This window comes from Macrosteles quadrilineatus, unplaced genomic scaffold, assembly GCF_028750875.1.
Source record: "Macrosteles quadrilineatus isolate MER2022 unplaced genomic scaffold, UCM_ALF_1.0 Scaffold_2__2_contigs__length_208266976, whole genome shotgun sequence".
In the NCBI taxonomy this organism is placed as follows: Eukaryota; Metazoa; Arthropoda; class Insecta; order Hemiptera; family Cicadellidae; genus Macrosteles; species Macrosteles quadrilineatus.
The window spans coordinates 28,158,878-28,173,124 of NW_026542595.1; the positions used below are offsets into that span (position 1 = coordinate 28,158,878).

The 14,247-nt window shown below is 33.1% G+C and overlaps 1 protein-coding gene across 1 annotated transcript in view; it reads left to right on the forward strand.

The window, feature by feature from the left end:
* The window catches only part of LOC128985895 (sorting nexin-21), a 48,467-nt gene extending 39,695 nt beyond the window's left edge, over nucleotides 1-8,772 (forward strand). The window contains exon 6 of the mRNA XM_054405869.1: nucleotides 3,207-8,772. Coding sequence (XP_054261844.1) covers nucleotides 3,207-3,360 — 154 coding nt within the window. The 3' untranslated portion in view covers nucleotides 3,361-8,772. The remainder of the gene's footprint in view (nucleotides 1-3,206) is intronic.
* Nucleotides 8,773-14,247: the final 5,475 nt, after the last annotated feature.

Below are 14,247 nucleotides of genomic sequence, written 5' to 3' on the forward strand. Positions count from 1 at the left end.
CAATCTAGATTGTTCTATGGTAAGTCGCATGTCTGACTCCAATCTAGATTATTCTATGTTGCTTATTTGATGTATTTCCCAGTGACAAGAACTAGAATATTTGATTATTGGTCGTTTTTACCTTATAGCCTTTGTTCATGTAGAAAGATGATAAATCCTCCAATATATTTCGCCACAGTGTGTGGCATCATCAGGGAGACGAGAAGATCTATTTACACATTTTATATACACACAGTTTATATACACGCGAAGCCGCCGGGACGTAAGCGTACGGTCTGGTGATGTGTATATAAACTGTGTGTATATAAAATGTGTAAATAGATCTTCTCGTCTCCCTGATGATGCCACACACTGTGGCGAAATATATTGGAGGATTTATCATCTTTCTACAAGAACAAAGGTTATAAGGTAAAAACGATCAATAATCAAATATTCTATGTTGCGTCATAGTGAGTAACAGTTATTCAAGATCAACATTCGATAAATATAAATAAAACTGGACTTCGGAGATATTTACAATGGCATAAATCTTAAACACCAGACTGGTTACTTTTAAAACCACCAATCAAAATGGGGAAAAAATTATAGGCGGATTCTATGAAAAGGAACTGCAGAAGACTGCTCTCTGAGTGTCCGACTGGACTTTGAGGACCGTACCCCATTCTAGGACTGTACCCCGTTCTAGGACTGTACCCCGTTCTAGGGCTGTACCCTATTCTAGGGCTGTACCCTATTCTAGGGCTGTACCGTATTCTAGGGCTGTACCCTATTCTAGGGCTCTCACCCTCACCCTGGCCTAGTATCGACAAATACATAACTACTCACCATCAATTTCGTGATCCGTCCAATCGGCTCCGCCCCAGTGGCTCTGGAGTTTCCCATGTTAACCTTATGAAAATGGAATTAATGAATCTTAACCGCTGTTTCAATTAAACAAGTTGGTTCTGTTCTATGATGTTCAATAGCATTAAAGTTACAAGGATTACCAACAGGGTGCAGCACTATTATTTCTTTTACATTTATGACAACAGCTAATTTGCAACCAAAAGGTGAGTGAGCATAGCGAACGAACATCAACCTGGAGGCAAGTGAGCGTAGCGAACGAGCTAACCTGAAGGCAAGTGAGCGCAGCGAACGAGCTCCAACCCAAAGGCGAGTGAGCGTAGCGAACGAGCTCCAACCTAAAGGTGAATGAGCGTAGCGAACGAACTTCAACCAGGACGTGATTGAGCCATGCGAAGGAGATCATCTTGAAAATTAAGAAGTTAAACGGGGCAAAGCCCGCGGGTTACAGCTAGTATATATATATATATATATTATATCTATCTATAATACGCTAAGCCGATTTTTGTAAACAGAACTCCTCCCTCATTTTTGGACCGATTTTGATGATTAAAGTGTCAAATGAATGGCCCTGATCTGTAGTTTTGCAAAGTCTTTTTCGTTTATTGAAATCTTTATTAGTTTGGGCAGGATCTTCCATCAAAGTTGGATTTTCTCCCATAAGACATAACATGGAGGAATCTAAATATTTAATTGGTAACTTTGTCTCCATTAATTTGAGAGAACGACTGGGCGTAGAAACTTGGTAGAGGTGTCCAAAGAAAGGTCTTGGTCTCTAGATGAGTTACCAAAATAAAAACTAAGTGAATCCCGTTAGGGCTCTGCCCCAGAAGCCCATAAAGATCCCTCCACAGAGTTGTTTACATTTTGTCCATGTGGATAATACTTTTTAATGAAACAGCTGTTAATTTTTGAATTGTATTTTAAACAACACACATTTATTGGGAGTTACTGAATTGTCAAAAAGAAGTAAGTTATTTGCAATGTTATTTTCTGATTTTGAAATTGATTTTCTTCTGTATCATGTCATATTTTGCAATATAACGTTCCATTACGAAATCAGTGGAAAATCCTTTTATCACAGTAACTCTTATTTAACAATCATATCTTATTGAACTATCTTATATCTATTGTACGGGTTGGTATCTGCCTTTTTCACCACTTTTGGCTATATTTTATCATATTATTCTAGACAGATAGGTTATAGGTCATAGGTTCGTGAGATATTGTCATACAAGTTTTCAATCATTGGTAAAATCTTCTATTGTGTAATACAATACAAAATAATACAAGTGCAGAAGTGTCTTTTAGCTTTAACATTAACCCCACAACCGATTTCTTAAAACTATACTAGAGGGTAATTCATTGGCAAGAAGTACGATATGAACTGATGCGACATGACGAAGGAAAAATCAAACTTACACTGTGAGGGATATACCTCCCTTTCAAGTTAAAAAAGTGTCTCCTCAACAAGCAGTTATATTTTCTCTCAAATAAAATCATAGATTCATCTTTATTACACTGATGAAATCGGGGAAGTTTTTAACTAAAAAAGATCCACCAATACGATTTTGATACTATTTAAAGGTCTTCCAAAGTATGGGAAATATTTTATTCGTTGAATGATCAACCATATTTGGTAACTAACGCAATTAATTTCATTATTGTTTTTACACTTATTGATCTTTAAACAATGCTAAATGCTCAAAATATGTATAATTTCACTCAATTTATCGCAGTTAGATGAATTAGCGTAAGCCTTGAAAGTAATCGTCGATTTCGACGGGTTTCACCTAGTATATATATATATTATATATATGTCCGTCAGCACTATAACTCAAGCAAAAATGATCCGATTTTGATGGAATTTGGTACAAACGTGTAAACTTGCTTTTATTTGAACGTGTTCGCAAACCAGCATGATCGGACTTTGGGAACGGTGGTTTATGGGGGGTTTTATGGGGTAAAAATTGGTTTTTCCCATTTTTGACCCTATAAACATAAAATGGATTGATTGATTGATTGATAAAATACTACTCTGAAAACATCTTCTTTGGGCATAACCTCTTTTGCAGATCCTTATTAAAATACTTTTACTGTCCTGCTTTTAAGCATGTAGTCTACCCATTATACTATGGTGTTTATCACATTCCTTGACAACAGCTCAATACAAACACAAAATATTTATTGTGGAATGAATATAGTAGCCTAAATTTAAGTGTACATATAATATTATGTTGAGTAAGCATTTTGTTTTTCATTCTCAATTAGATTCAGATACAAACATAGAAAAATATCAAAATAAATCAGCGACTAAACTTATCTACATGCAGAAGAGTCTAATCAGGTTGCTCTGTACACAGGTACTACGTGCCTTTGCTGCAGTTGACTGCCACTTTGCTGCAGAACGGGGACAAAGAGTTGCTGCAGGAACGCCTCTGCTGCATGAAGCGTAGAGGGATGCGAGTGGACGGTTGTCCCTCTTTGTTGGAAGCTGTTCTATCTGATCTGTCGTAACATAAGGCATGAGCTTCCTATAGGAAAAAGTCTTCTAATTATTCAATCCTGTACTCGTTTAAAAGTGTTTTACCCAAAACAACATTTTAACACACTAGGGAAGGGATAAGTAACTGCTCATACATTTCCAGAAATATGCAGGATATTTATCTTCTGTTTTACTTTAAATGGCCGTTTGAAAAATCCAATTTCTGCATGTGAATTCGGTGTGGTGATAGTTTTAGAGATTATTTATTTTATAAACATTGGACATTTTAAATTTAATCTTGGATAGGATTTTTTACTAATAGTTTGCTATCATTCTTCCACAATTGATTACAGCAGACTATCTTGATCAGATTCATTCGGATATAAGCTCATTCAGAATTAATAATATCAGAAGTTAATTTTGTTTAATTGGTAGCCTATGCTACAACGACGCATTACAAACACAAATTATTAAAATGAACAATAAATAAATAAAACATCTCTACATTGCTGTAAAAACTGATACTTTTTCATGCGACAAGGGCTTAAGTCTAGGTCATGTGCAAAGAGTTTTTTTCAAAGTGTTATACTAAAATCAGAATCAAATAGATCCAAATAATAGAAAGTATATTGTATGACATTAATGATTTTGCCAAGCTACTCCAATCAGTTCTGTAATAGTCCCATAATCTGAATCATTTTGTGTTTAGGTTTCATAATTGTGTGCATAAGTTTCATTTTGTATTTAATTTGAATTAAACCTAATCTGGCCTAAAGTCATGTTTACACGAGACCAGTTGGCGGCCAGGTTACTTGCCTCAAGTAACTTAAAATACATTAGAGGCAATTAACCTATCCAGTAAGCTATTTATATTGAATGCATACCTTTTGCGGATTTTAAGATATCTAATAGACTCTATTTAAGTTACCAGCTGTTCTGCTTGTAGTCAAATACCACAATTAACGGCTAAAATTGTAAAAAGCCTTTGTTTGTTTCTAGTATTTTACCTTTGACTATTTTACTAAATGTTGATCTTTTGTGTTTCCTTGATTTTGTTTATGAAATTCTCTTTCTTGGGACTAGTTTTAACAGTTGATGGTTTCTCAATTTAATTTGTACATTGTTTACTGAGAATCTCTTTAATTGCAAGGATTCTATACTGTGCCAAAGAGCCATTGATTGTTTTACCACCAAGCTTTGTATTCCTTTATTGTTTGATATTGTAAATGGATATAAGTGTTTTCATAAAGGCTGACCAGTATGTGAGAAATTATTTAACATATTTGAGTTTTTTTCTTCTTTAAACTTGTACATTAATTGTCTGGTGATCTGTGATTATTATTGCAAGATAATGTTTTACTGCCATGTAACACATGGAATATTTTACTAGTTTGTGTTGTAGCTTTGAGTTTGTTATAGGGTCAACCGGGGCTAATATGAACACACCAAAATATTGGGGCTAATATGAACAATGACTTAAAAACTCATTTATCTGGGATTTTTAATCATGAAAAAAATATAATTAGAAAGGAAATTTATTGTATTTTTTGTGTCCATAATGAGAAAACTTCAAATTTGACTTTTAGGTACTTTAAAAAAATACTTTGTTAAAACACTTTTTTTCCGCCCAAAAAACTTTTCCGCGCAAAGTGAAAACTTTTGTTATAACAATTTTTACATTGGTTGTAGGAATAATCTTAAGCCTGAATTTTGTTAAATAAGAATTGGGGATTATTTTTCTTTTCCCAAAGTTAAAATATATTAATAACAGCCAAAGTTATTATCTTTCAAAGTTGGGGGGCTAATGTGAACAGTGAATGGGGGCTATTGTGAACAGTGACATCACGAGTGAAGAATGGATTAAAATTACCACCGAGCAGATTTTAAATGATGCAAAAAACAACAAACCAAAAGGAACTGGGCCTAAAAATGTTGACCTAAAGCGGAAGAAAGCAGCACCAGAAAATAGGCCTACTAAACCTAGATGCAAAGGGTTAAAATTTGTTAAAGAATACAAAAGAATTAGGCCTAAATTCCGCATTGAGAGCAGCGACAGTGAGGACAGTCTAGGAGTAGCGGATTTGAACGACATAATTCAACCCTCAGAATTAGATTATCAAGATCTAGACAGCCCAGAAAATCTAAAGGTTGGTGACTTCATTTTAGTAAAATGCAAAGGTGGAAGCCGCCAAAGTACCACCTTCCGCTATGTCGCTACAGTGTTAAAAACACTGGCTGACGGGGAGATCGAAGTGATGGGATTTAAATTCTGTGATGAGGAAAAAAAATCATTCCTGAAAAAAGAAGATGATATATTTATTGTTTCTACCACTGACATTTTGGGGAAACTTCCAGCCCCTAATGTATGTGGAACCAGTGATAGACATAAGTATGTCTTCGACAAAATTGTCGAAGTTTTTGAGGCGTAAGTTCCTCAATAAACTTCTTTGAAGGCCTTACAGTGATAAAACAGTTTTAATTTTACAAAGACAACAGTTAAGGTGTTGAATAGGCCTAGCCCACATTTTTATATTTACCTAATAGGCCTAAAAGTGCAATAAACTGTCATTTGCCTAAACGAACAATTTGCATTGTCTTAAATTATAGTTTTTTTAAGTGCTTTAAACAATTTGTATGTGGAAGAAATTTTTAATAAATACTCAGGTATGTTGACAGATAATTGTTTTCTTGTTTATATCTTATTATTAGCCCTGTATAATATTTATAAATGGTTTTAAAAAAAAAGGGTTACCGTAGGGCGACCCGCGGCTCTCCAAAGATACCTTCATATCTCAAAAACTATTTAAGATAAAATAGAGACTTATTGCAACTGGTAGACTAGACCCTAGGATTGTTCACAACAGCCCCCACATATGCCTAGTGTTGTAAATAACAGAGTTATTAAGAGTGTTCACATTAGCCCCATGGGCTGTTCACATTAGCCCCTTTTAGCGGCTAATGTGAACAGTGGTTTTTAATTTTTTTTTAAATAATGGTTAGATTTATGGTTTTTGTTAGTAAATAAATAGATTCAGCTAAAAGAGCTGTATACACTACTATTTTTTCTTTTCTTCTGTCATTTACCATTTTTGAGTTAATGTCAAAAGTTTACTTTTTTTGTTCATATTAGCCCCGGTTGACCCTAATTGTTTAGGCTTCAGGATCAACTATATTTATATACAGGGTGTCCCGGAACTCTCTACGAATATTTTAGGGCATTGATCCTGGGTAAGAAACGTACCTAAATATCATATTTAAATTGTCCGGAAGTCCTTAGTTACTCACACAGCCGCCATTTTGCTTTTTCAGTTATTAATTTTTTTCTAAAGAATGGTTAAACATACGAAATGGAAACTTTGCACAAACATTTATGCCAACTAGACAAAGCTACAAAAAAATTATGAAGATTTTTCAAATTCATAAAACAAAATGGCGGCCATTTAAAATTTTCTTTCTTAAATAACTCAAAAGCCATTGATTTTACAAAAATTTTAAATGACCGCCATTTTGTTTTATGAAATTTGAAAAATCGTGACATTTTTTTGGTAGCTTTGTCTAGTTGTCATAAATGTTTGTGCAAAGTTTCCATTTCGTATGTTTAACCATTCTTTAAAAAAAATTAATAAGTGAAAAAAACAAAATGGTGGCTGTGTGAGTAACTAAGGACTTCCGGACAGTTTAAATATGATATTTAGTTATGTTTCTTACCCATGATCAATGCCCTAAAATATTGGTAGAGAGTTCCGGGACACACTGTATAAACATTTATATTAGTTATTGCTTTTGAATAATATGTATATTTTTTGTTATGTTAAAGTTTTAATTTATAACTGCTACATAGTCTTAAAATGAATAAACAATGTAAACCCAACAGAAATGTAATTTTTACTTTCTCCTCCTATACATAGTATATGGAGAAAGTATTGTTTTCGTCAACATTTTTGAGTTTAAGATTTTAGTGGATATACCCATTTTGGGTCCCCCTGAACCCCAAAAAGTGATTTTTGAAGTGATGTCTGTGTGTCTGGATGTGTATAGATAGACCACACCTGTAGTCCGATTTTGATAAAATTTTGTTTGTAGGTACTAGTCCATGGTATCTCCACACGTTTTTTTTTCCAATTTTTTTTTAAATTTGGATTTTTATTGTTGATTTTTCATAAAATGTATAACGGAAAAATCAGATTTTCTCAAAAATGGCCCAAACGATTTTGATACAAATTTAGTATGTTGTAGCCCTTTAAATCCTGAACAAAATGGTAGGCTACTACTCCCATTTCCGTAAAACTTACAGTTCAAAAGTTATTGTAAATTATGTTATTTTCCCATAAAAACCCATAAAATAAGAGGAAATCATATTTTTTTTAAAAAAGCCTGTTTTGATTGTAACCACATATTTATAAATTATTTTCTACTTTTTAGTACCTTTAAAAACGAGGTATTATAAAAGGTTTTTTATTTATAAATTATTTTATAAATTTATTTCATTTTTCTTAAACTTCTGTTAAACTGTTTTATATTTGAATGAAAAAATTTGTAATTTTCTTTTAGCGCATTTCCCATGTAGGGAATAAGCTACTTAATACTGTCTTGGAAATATTATACGATTTCATTTTATTTCAATCGCTCACTGAGCTATTTCATTGCGTTGGCTTGCAGATGGAAGGATACGTCTGGAAACCAACAGATGCGATGTGCGTTCACCCATTTAATAAATAGGGTAGAAATAATTTTGTAGGCGCGCAAATGTTTGCCAACAGACGGACGACGGGTGTGTGTTGGTCTTAGTGGTTAGACCGCAGGACTTCTGTCCATTCAAATCATACCAGTTAACAGCTTTAATCCCAGATACAAAGCAGCAGACCCTTTGGTTCAAACCCCGTCTTGGACTCATCTATCAAGTAATAAAGATAGTTCTCTTGGATGACGTGAACCAAGTCTCCATGTTAAACACCTCCCATAAAAAAGCCACACATGCAATTATTTAATGTGCCAGTTAGATTAAAACTTATTTAACAATCTGTTTGTTGATACTACTGTAGTTTGTTTTAAATGACTGCAACCATTCTCTCAAAGATTGAAAAGCTACAGTGTTAGCTAAACGGGAGTGCCAATAGAGACCTGTGGGGGTGCGTGCGTGTGAAGGAAGTTGACCTGGTCTCCATCGGCACTCCCGTTTTGCTATTACTATATATTTTTTATAAAGTCTAAATGGTGATAAGTCTTATTTATACTTTTGTCATGTTCATTCATTCTGAATTGCTAGGTAATCTGTGATCCTTTGTTCACAGTTCATTATCATCAAATAAAAATATAGCTTTAGTCATTAGTGTATTTATTTGTGTTGTATTTACAAAATCTTATTATTTATTGAAATACCTAAGTCCATCCATTTATTCATTGCTGTGTTTTTTTATTTATACCCAATTTCTATGAATAATAAATTTATAAAAAAAGTTTATGTATCTTCTTGATATGTCAATAAAACCCCCATTTTCTTCCTTGTAGCAGCAAACCTAAATACTCATTAAAATTAATGATATTTAAGTAGGAAATAAATCTGACAATTTTAAGGGAATAATTTAGTTGAGTAGAGTTCCAGTCAGGTAGATGGAAATTCGCTTAGTCAGCAGGTTTGCTACGGGGGGGGGGGGGGGTATTTTACTTGTAATTACCTAAAAGTGTATTACATACTGTAAATACTTGATTTGAATTGTATCAACAAATATATTTAAACTAGTGCACCTGTTGCTCGAATTCAAGCAATTGCAAAGTATTACAGGCGTTATTTCAAAACGAATAACAGCCAACAACACACAACAATACAAGCCAACAATTGAAATCAGCTGGTTTTGTAAACTAAGTTTAACACCCAGCTGATCAGATGTCAGCTGATTATAAGATAGCAAAGAAATTAACAGATACTGTATTACATTTGGTTCAATGTTTTGATTCCGAAAACTCTGACCTTGACGCGGTTTTGACCTAATTTTTCGAACTTTTAATACAGCAATAACCTTATGGGTTACATCATTTTAAAGGGCATGAAATGGGAAAGTTTTTTACGTAATTTGACAAAACATCACATTAGTATGTATAGTTGTAAATCCACTGTGAAGTTGTAAACAATTAATTTTGAAACTTCTTTTTTTATGTTATGTGAGACATAAAACGGTGAAAATATGGTTGTATGTTAAAGGTATTGCAATGGTTTTGTAGAAAATTTCACGCTCTTTTCATTGGTATAAGTTATTATGCTGTACGTGTATTGGCTTAATTTCTATGCTCGTTTTAGTGAAGCTACTACAGGTAATTTTAAAAATTCACATAATCGGCCATTACAGCATAACGGGTGGGGATGTAAAATTTTTGTTTGTCATTTTTTGTTCCTTTTAGTGAGTAGAATAACTGGTAAAAATTAACGCACTTAGTAGAAACTCACCCTGTATACTTGTACAATCAATAATAAAATTTGGTGCAATCAATCAAGGTGATGGTACGAAAAATTTGTGAATTTGTCACATTATTTGACCGTTTTCGTGGTTTTCGACGCCATTTTCGCCAACATCCTGCACTTTAATTTCAATTATCATATTTTTTTTATTAAAATTGATCATCTATACTAGTATAATCAGTAATAAAATTTGTTGCAATCAATCGGGGTCATGATAAGAAAAATAGTAATTTTGTCAAATTATTTTACCATTTTTCTGGTTTTAGCGCCCTTTTCGCTAAGGTCCTACTCTTTTTTTCAATTTTCATACCTTATTAAGAGCAATCATGTTTCTTTATATAATCAATAATAAAATTTGGTTCAGTTTAAATAGGGTCAAGGTAAATACATATTTCTTATTGATGACATTATTTGGCATTTGCGTAGTTTTTACCACCAGTCAAGATTACTTATATTTATGTTTTATATTATTTTATTAATACATTTTAATAATTACAAAGTAATTCTTATAATTAAATAGGTTATAACCCTTAAAGCTTACAGTTTTAGAAAATATAAAGTACGGGAATCGGAGGTCTACTTGTGCAAAGCACTGACTACTTCGTAGGGGTAAACTCAAATGTCTGGTGGAGGGGGAAACTTTGGAGGGATGACAGCTGGTGATAGCTATCTTCACGGCCATCAACTCCTAACAGTGACACACACTAAACAAAAGATCAAAACACTTAAGTTAACTGATTTGAGGTTATGTCTTGTTCTTGAATCTTGATACTCTTGTTGCTTCCATAGTTTATTTTCACTACTTGTGAAGCCTACTCAACAAGTTAGTTGTCATAGGTACATTTTACATAAATCGTGTACTTTCCCTCAAAATGGGCAATTTGTTGGTTAATAAATAAATCAACACAGTGAGTAAACTGGCCACCACTGTCCACTGGTCGCGCGACGGATTATGTTACTTGTAATGTTTTGTTTTGTTTGCTGAGTTAGAGTTAGGTTAGAATTAAGTTGGTGTTTTGTCTTCAGTCTTCCTCTCTTCCTATAGTACGAATGGGTCAAGTCAAGCTCAAACAAGATACTTAACCTATTTTTAGAGTTATATTACACTTAAAAAAATTTAAATTTACGTTTGGTTTAATTTACTAGTACAAATAAAATGATAAGGCCAATCTTTAAGAGTTTGACTTTTTTATTAATAAACAAAACTTAAAAAAAAGATGTGTTTCCTATTCACTCTTAAAATATCAGATGTTGCAACAACTCCCCCCCCCCCCGCGATAAGTCAAAATCCATCACCAATTAATTAAAAATTACAGTGTTCAGTGTTCCTTCCTATTATTAATTATTTTGAGATAATTAATTGACCTCAGACCTCCATGTTACAAACTGTAGGCTGGGGACTAATTCTTTACTCTAAAGAATTTGAAAACTTAAATCTAAAAATTTTTAAAACTTTAGTATATTTAGAAATTTTCAAAGAGAAAATCACATTTTTAACATTTAGAATATTCAGATAATATTCTAAATTTGATGTTATTTGATTTTGATATTATGAAGATACAATAAATATTCAAAGTTTGACATTGTTTGACTTTGACATTTTGAACATTAAATGAATATCAAATAAATATCAAATTTTTGATTTGACATAGTTTGATATATCAAACATTTATTTGATATCAAATACATATTCTGTGCTATGTGGGTTGAGACCAGATATTAGAGGTGTAGTCACTCTGCTTAATAGTGCACTTTTATTACTATACGGTATTATTACTGAGTGAAATGTTTGATTGTTAGATTGAGCATTGTACACATTAGAGTTGTGTATTGGATTATAGTGGCCGATTAGACCCCGCCTGGCGATAACTCGCATTGTGGTTTTTATTGTCAAGTCGTTGTGTAACTCACTTTGTTTTAGGCACTCTGGGCTTAACTATTGGATAGTTAGGACGAAGCCCGAGTTGCGTAGTCAGGAACGACCCCCTAGGAGAGTGGAGAATCGGCTTAGGCCTGGTGGTGATTACAGTATTGCATGTTTGTTTTGGTGACTTGTTTTTTACTTGTTCACAGTGCCCCAGGGTGTCTACTACATTCTGGATAAAAAATTCATGGACAATTCCCGTACATTTAAGGACACTTTGCCGTAACCTTTGTCGGTGTCATTAGGCCTACCGAATAATTTTCCTGATTTGTCAAACTGTATTAATCTTGTTATTAACTGCAGTTGTACCAGAGAGAAAAGTAAATAATAATAGATAAGAGTTAAAAATAACAAAATAGAAATTTATTGAAAGTAAACAAACATAGGCCTACTATTTTAAGTAAAGCTTTTATAGTGTAACAGAGAAACGCAATCATTGTCTCCTGCGATAGCGACAAATATCTCCATCAGTCACGTAAACTTCATAACATAGCTTATCCGATCCAGGCCGATTAATTTGGCATGATTCGCCCTGGCACAACGTTAGGTTCTCGACTACTTTTGAAAAAAAAATCTTTAATGCATATTGTTACTCAATTCTTCAAGGTTTGGTTAGCGGCTATTAATAAGCAATGAGCACAGAGTAAGATTATTGTATTTTCATTTGCAAAGTTAATATCGACACATAGCAATCATTAGTCGTTTATCTTAGGCTCAATTACATTTTCTTAATATATTTTACAGCTCTTTCAAGAATCAAAATACCCAGGCCTAGACCTAATTATTTAGGAGGGCCTATATAAACTGAGTAACAAACAATGAGGTTATAATAGCAGCAAAGTCACTATCATCATTCTAGTTCATAAGATTTTGATTGCTTAAAGCATACAACTCAATAAATAAATATATGGGAAACAAAAAACATTGAAACCTGAATAGCCAACAATATAAGACAAAGATACAGAAAATGCAATGACATAATTTGAAACCAAGCAGGCCTACATAGTGATAAAACATTAATGCAAACAACAATGCTTGTGGTTTTGTCAATTGAAAGATAAAATGTCCATAAAAAAGGGGTTAACTTACAAAATAAGACTGTAGATTATTTACACGTTTAATATGAAACCATAAACAGTTTTATGGCACTAGGCAATCGCCGCGGCTTGCCGAAAGTACAAGTAAGAAGTGAAATTTAACAGCCATTATAAAGCTATTATTTTCACGATAAAATATGTTTGGGATCTAATAATAATTACCCTAGTAATAAAAAAAGAAGTTGTAAAGGAATAAAAGTGATACAACTTTTATGAGCTAGCTGCTGAGTCAACAGTTCTTGGAAGTACTTGACTTGACACTTGATTGTCGTGATAAAATATTAATGGGTTTGAGATTGTTAATAGGATTTTTATTGCATAATTACTCTCTAGTAATAAATTATGAAAATGTAAACAAACATCTGATAAACCTTTTATGTGCTCCTAACCAACTAGCGATCAATAAAATTATGGCCCATTAAAAATTTAAGGACATAGTCTAGCATTTAAGGACAATTCCCGTACATTTCATGGCCAGTAAAAATTTAAGTACAATTCCCGGTTTTCCCGGTTGGTAGACACCCTGTAAGCCCGTGTATGAGCCAGCCCTATCCCGGTTAGACCCTGCTTTTGGCCTAGTGTTTTCCCTGACCTTATCACAGACCATGGAATTTTACCCAGCCAAAGTAGGCTGTACTATCCTCGGCAAACGTTTGCGACTGCACTTTTAATATTTTTTTCCAGTGCGAGAAAATTGTGCCACATATTTTGATATGTTTTTTTACCATATTCCATCTGTGATTTAATGATAGAAATTTTGTCCCTCTACGAGATTACACCTGTGATAGCCATTAGCCTTTTTTAAGAAAGACCCACTGTCATTCATGATTTAAGTTTGCCTATTTGAAGTAAGTAAGTATTTTTAAATTATTATAAACCTGTTAAATGTTAAACGAAGGGCAGCCTATATTTTGGATTTTTTCATGTCTAATTTTATTAATTATATAAGTATTGCATCTTATATCTTTTTACAATAATAATGACGATGTCAATTACAATGATGTATTGTTTAAAGACTGAATAAATGACTATTCTATTCAATGACTATTTTGTGGGTTTATTCAACTATTACTCTAAGTTTGTCCCCAATATTGCAGGTGTTTTGCGACCTTTGTATGACCTTTTGAAGAAAGATATGCTTGTGTTTTGACGACGAGTCAGGGCCGTATTTCCCTAACGGCGGTTGCCGGGGGCCTCACTTGGGGCTTCAAATTTGTATTTGACAATTTGTGAGAATAAGCACAAAGCTATTTAAAGCTAAATAAAATGCAAATAATGCCATTGACTATAGAGCGGGTGACGTGTTATGTAATATTATGAAATAAAGTTTCGGCTGTTAGTGATTATTTTTGTATACAAACATTCTGTATTCAGAATTCAGATTCAGTGAGAGTTTTTATTTATTTTTCATACTATTGAATGTACATTATAACAAATCATAAGA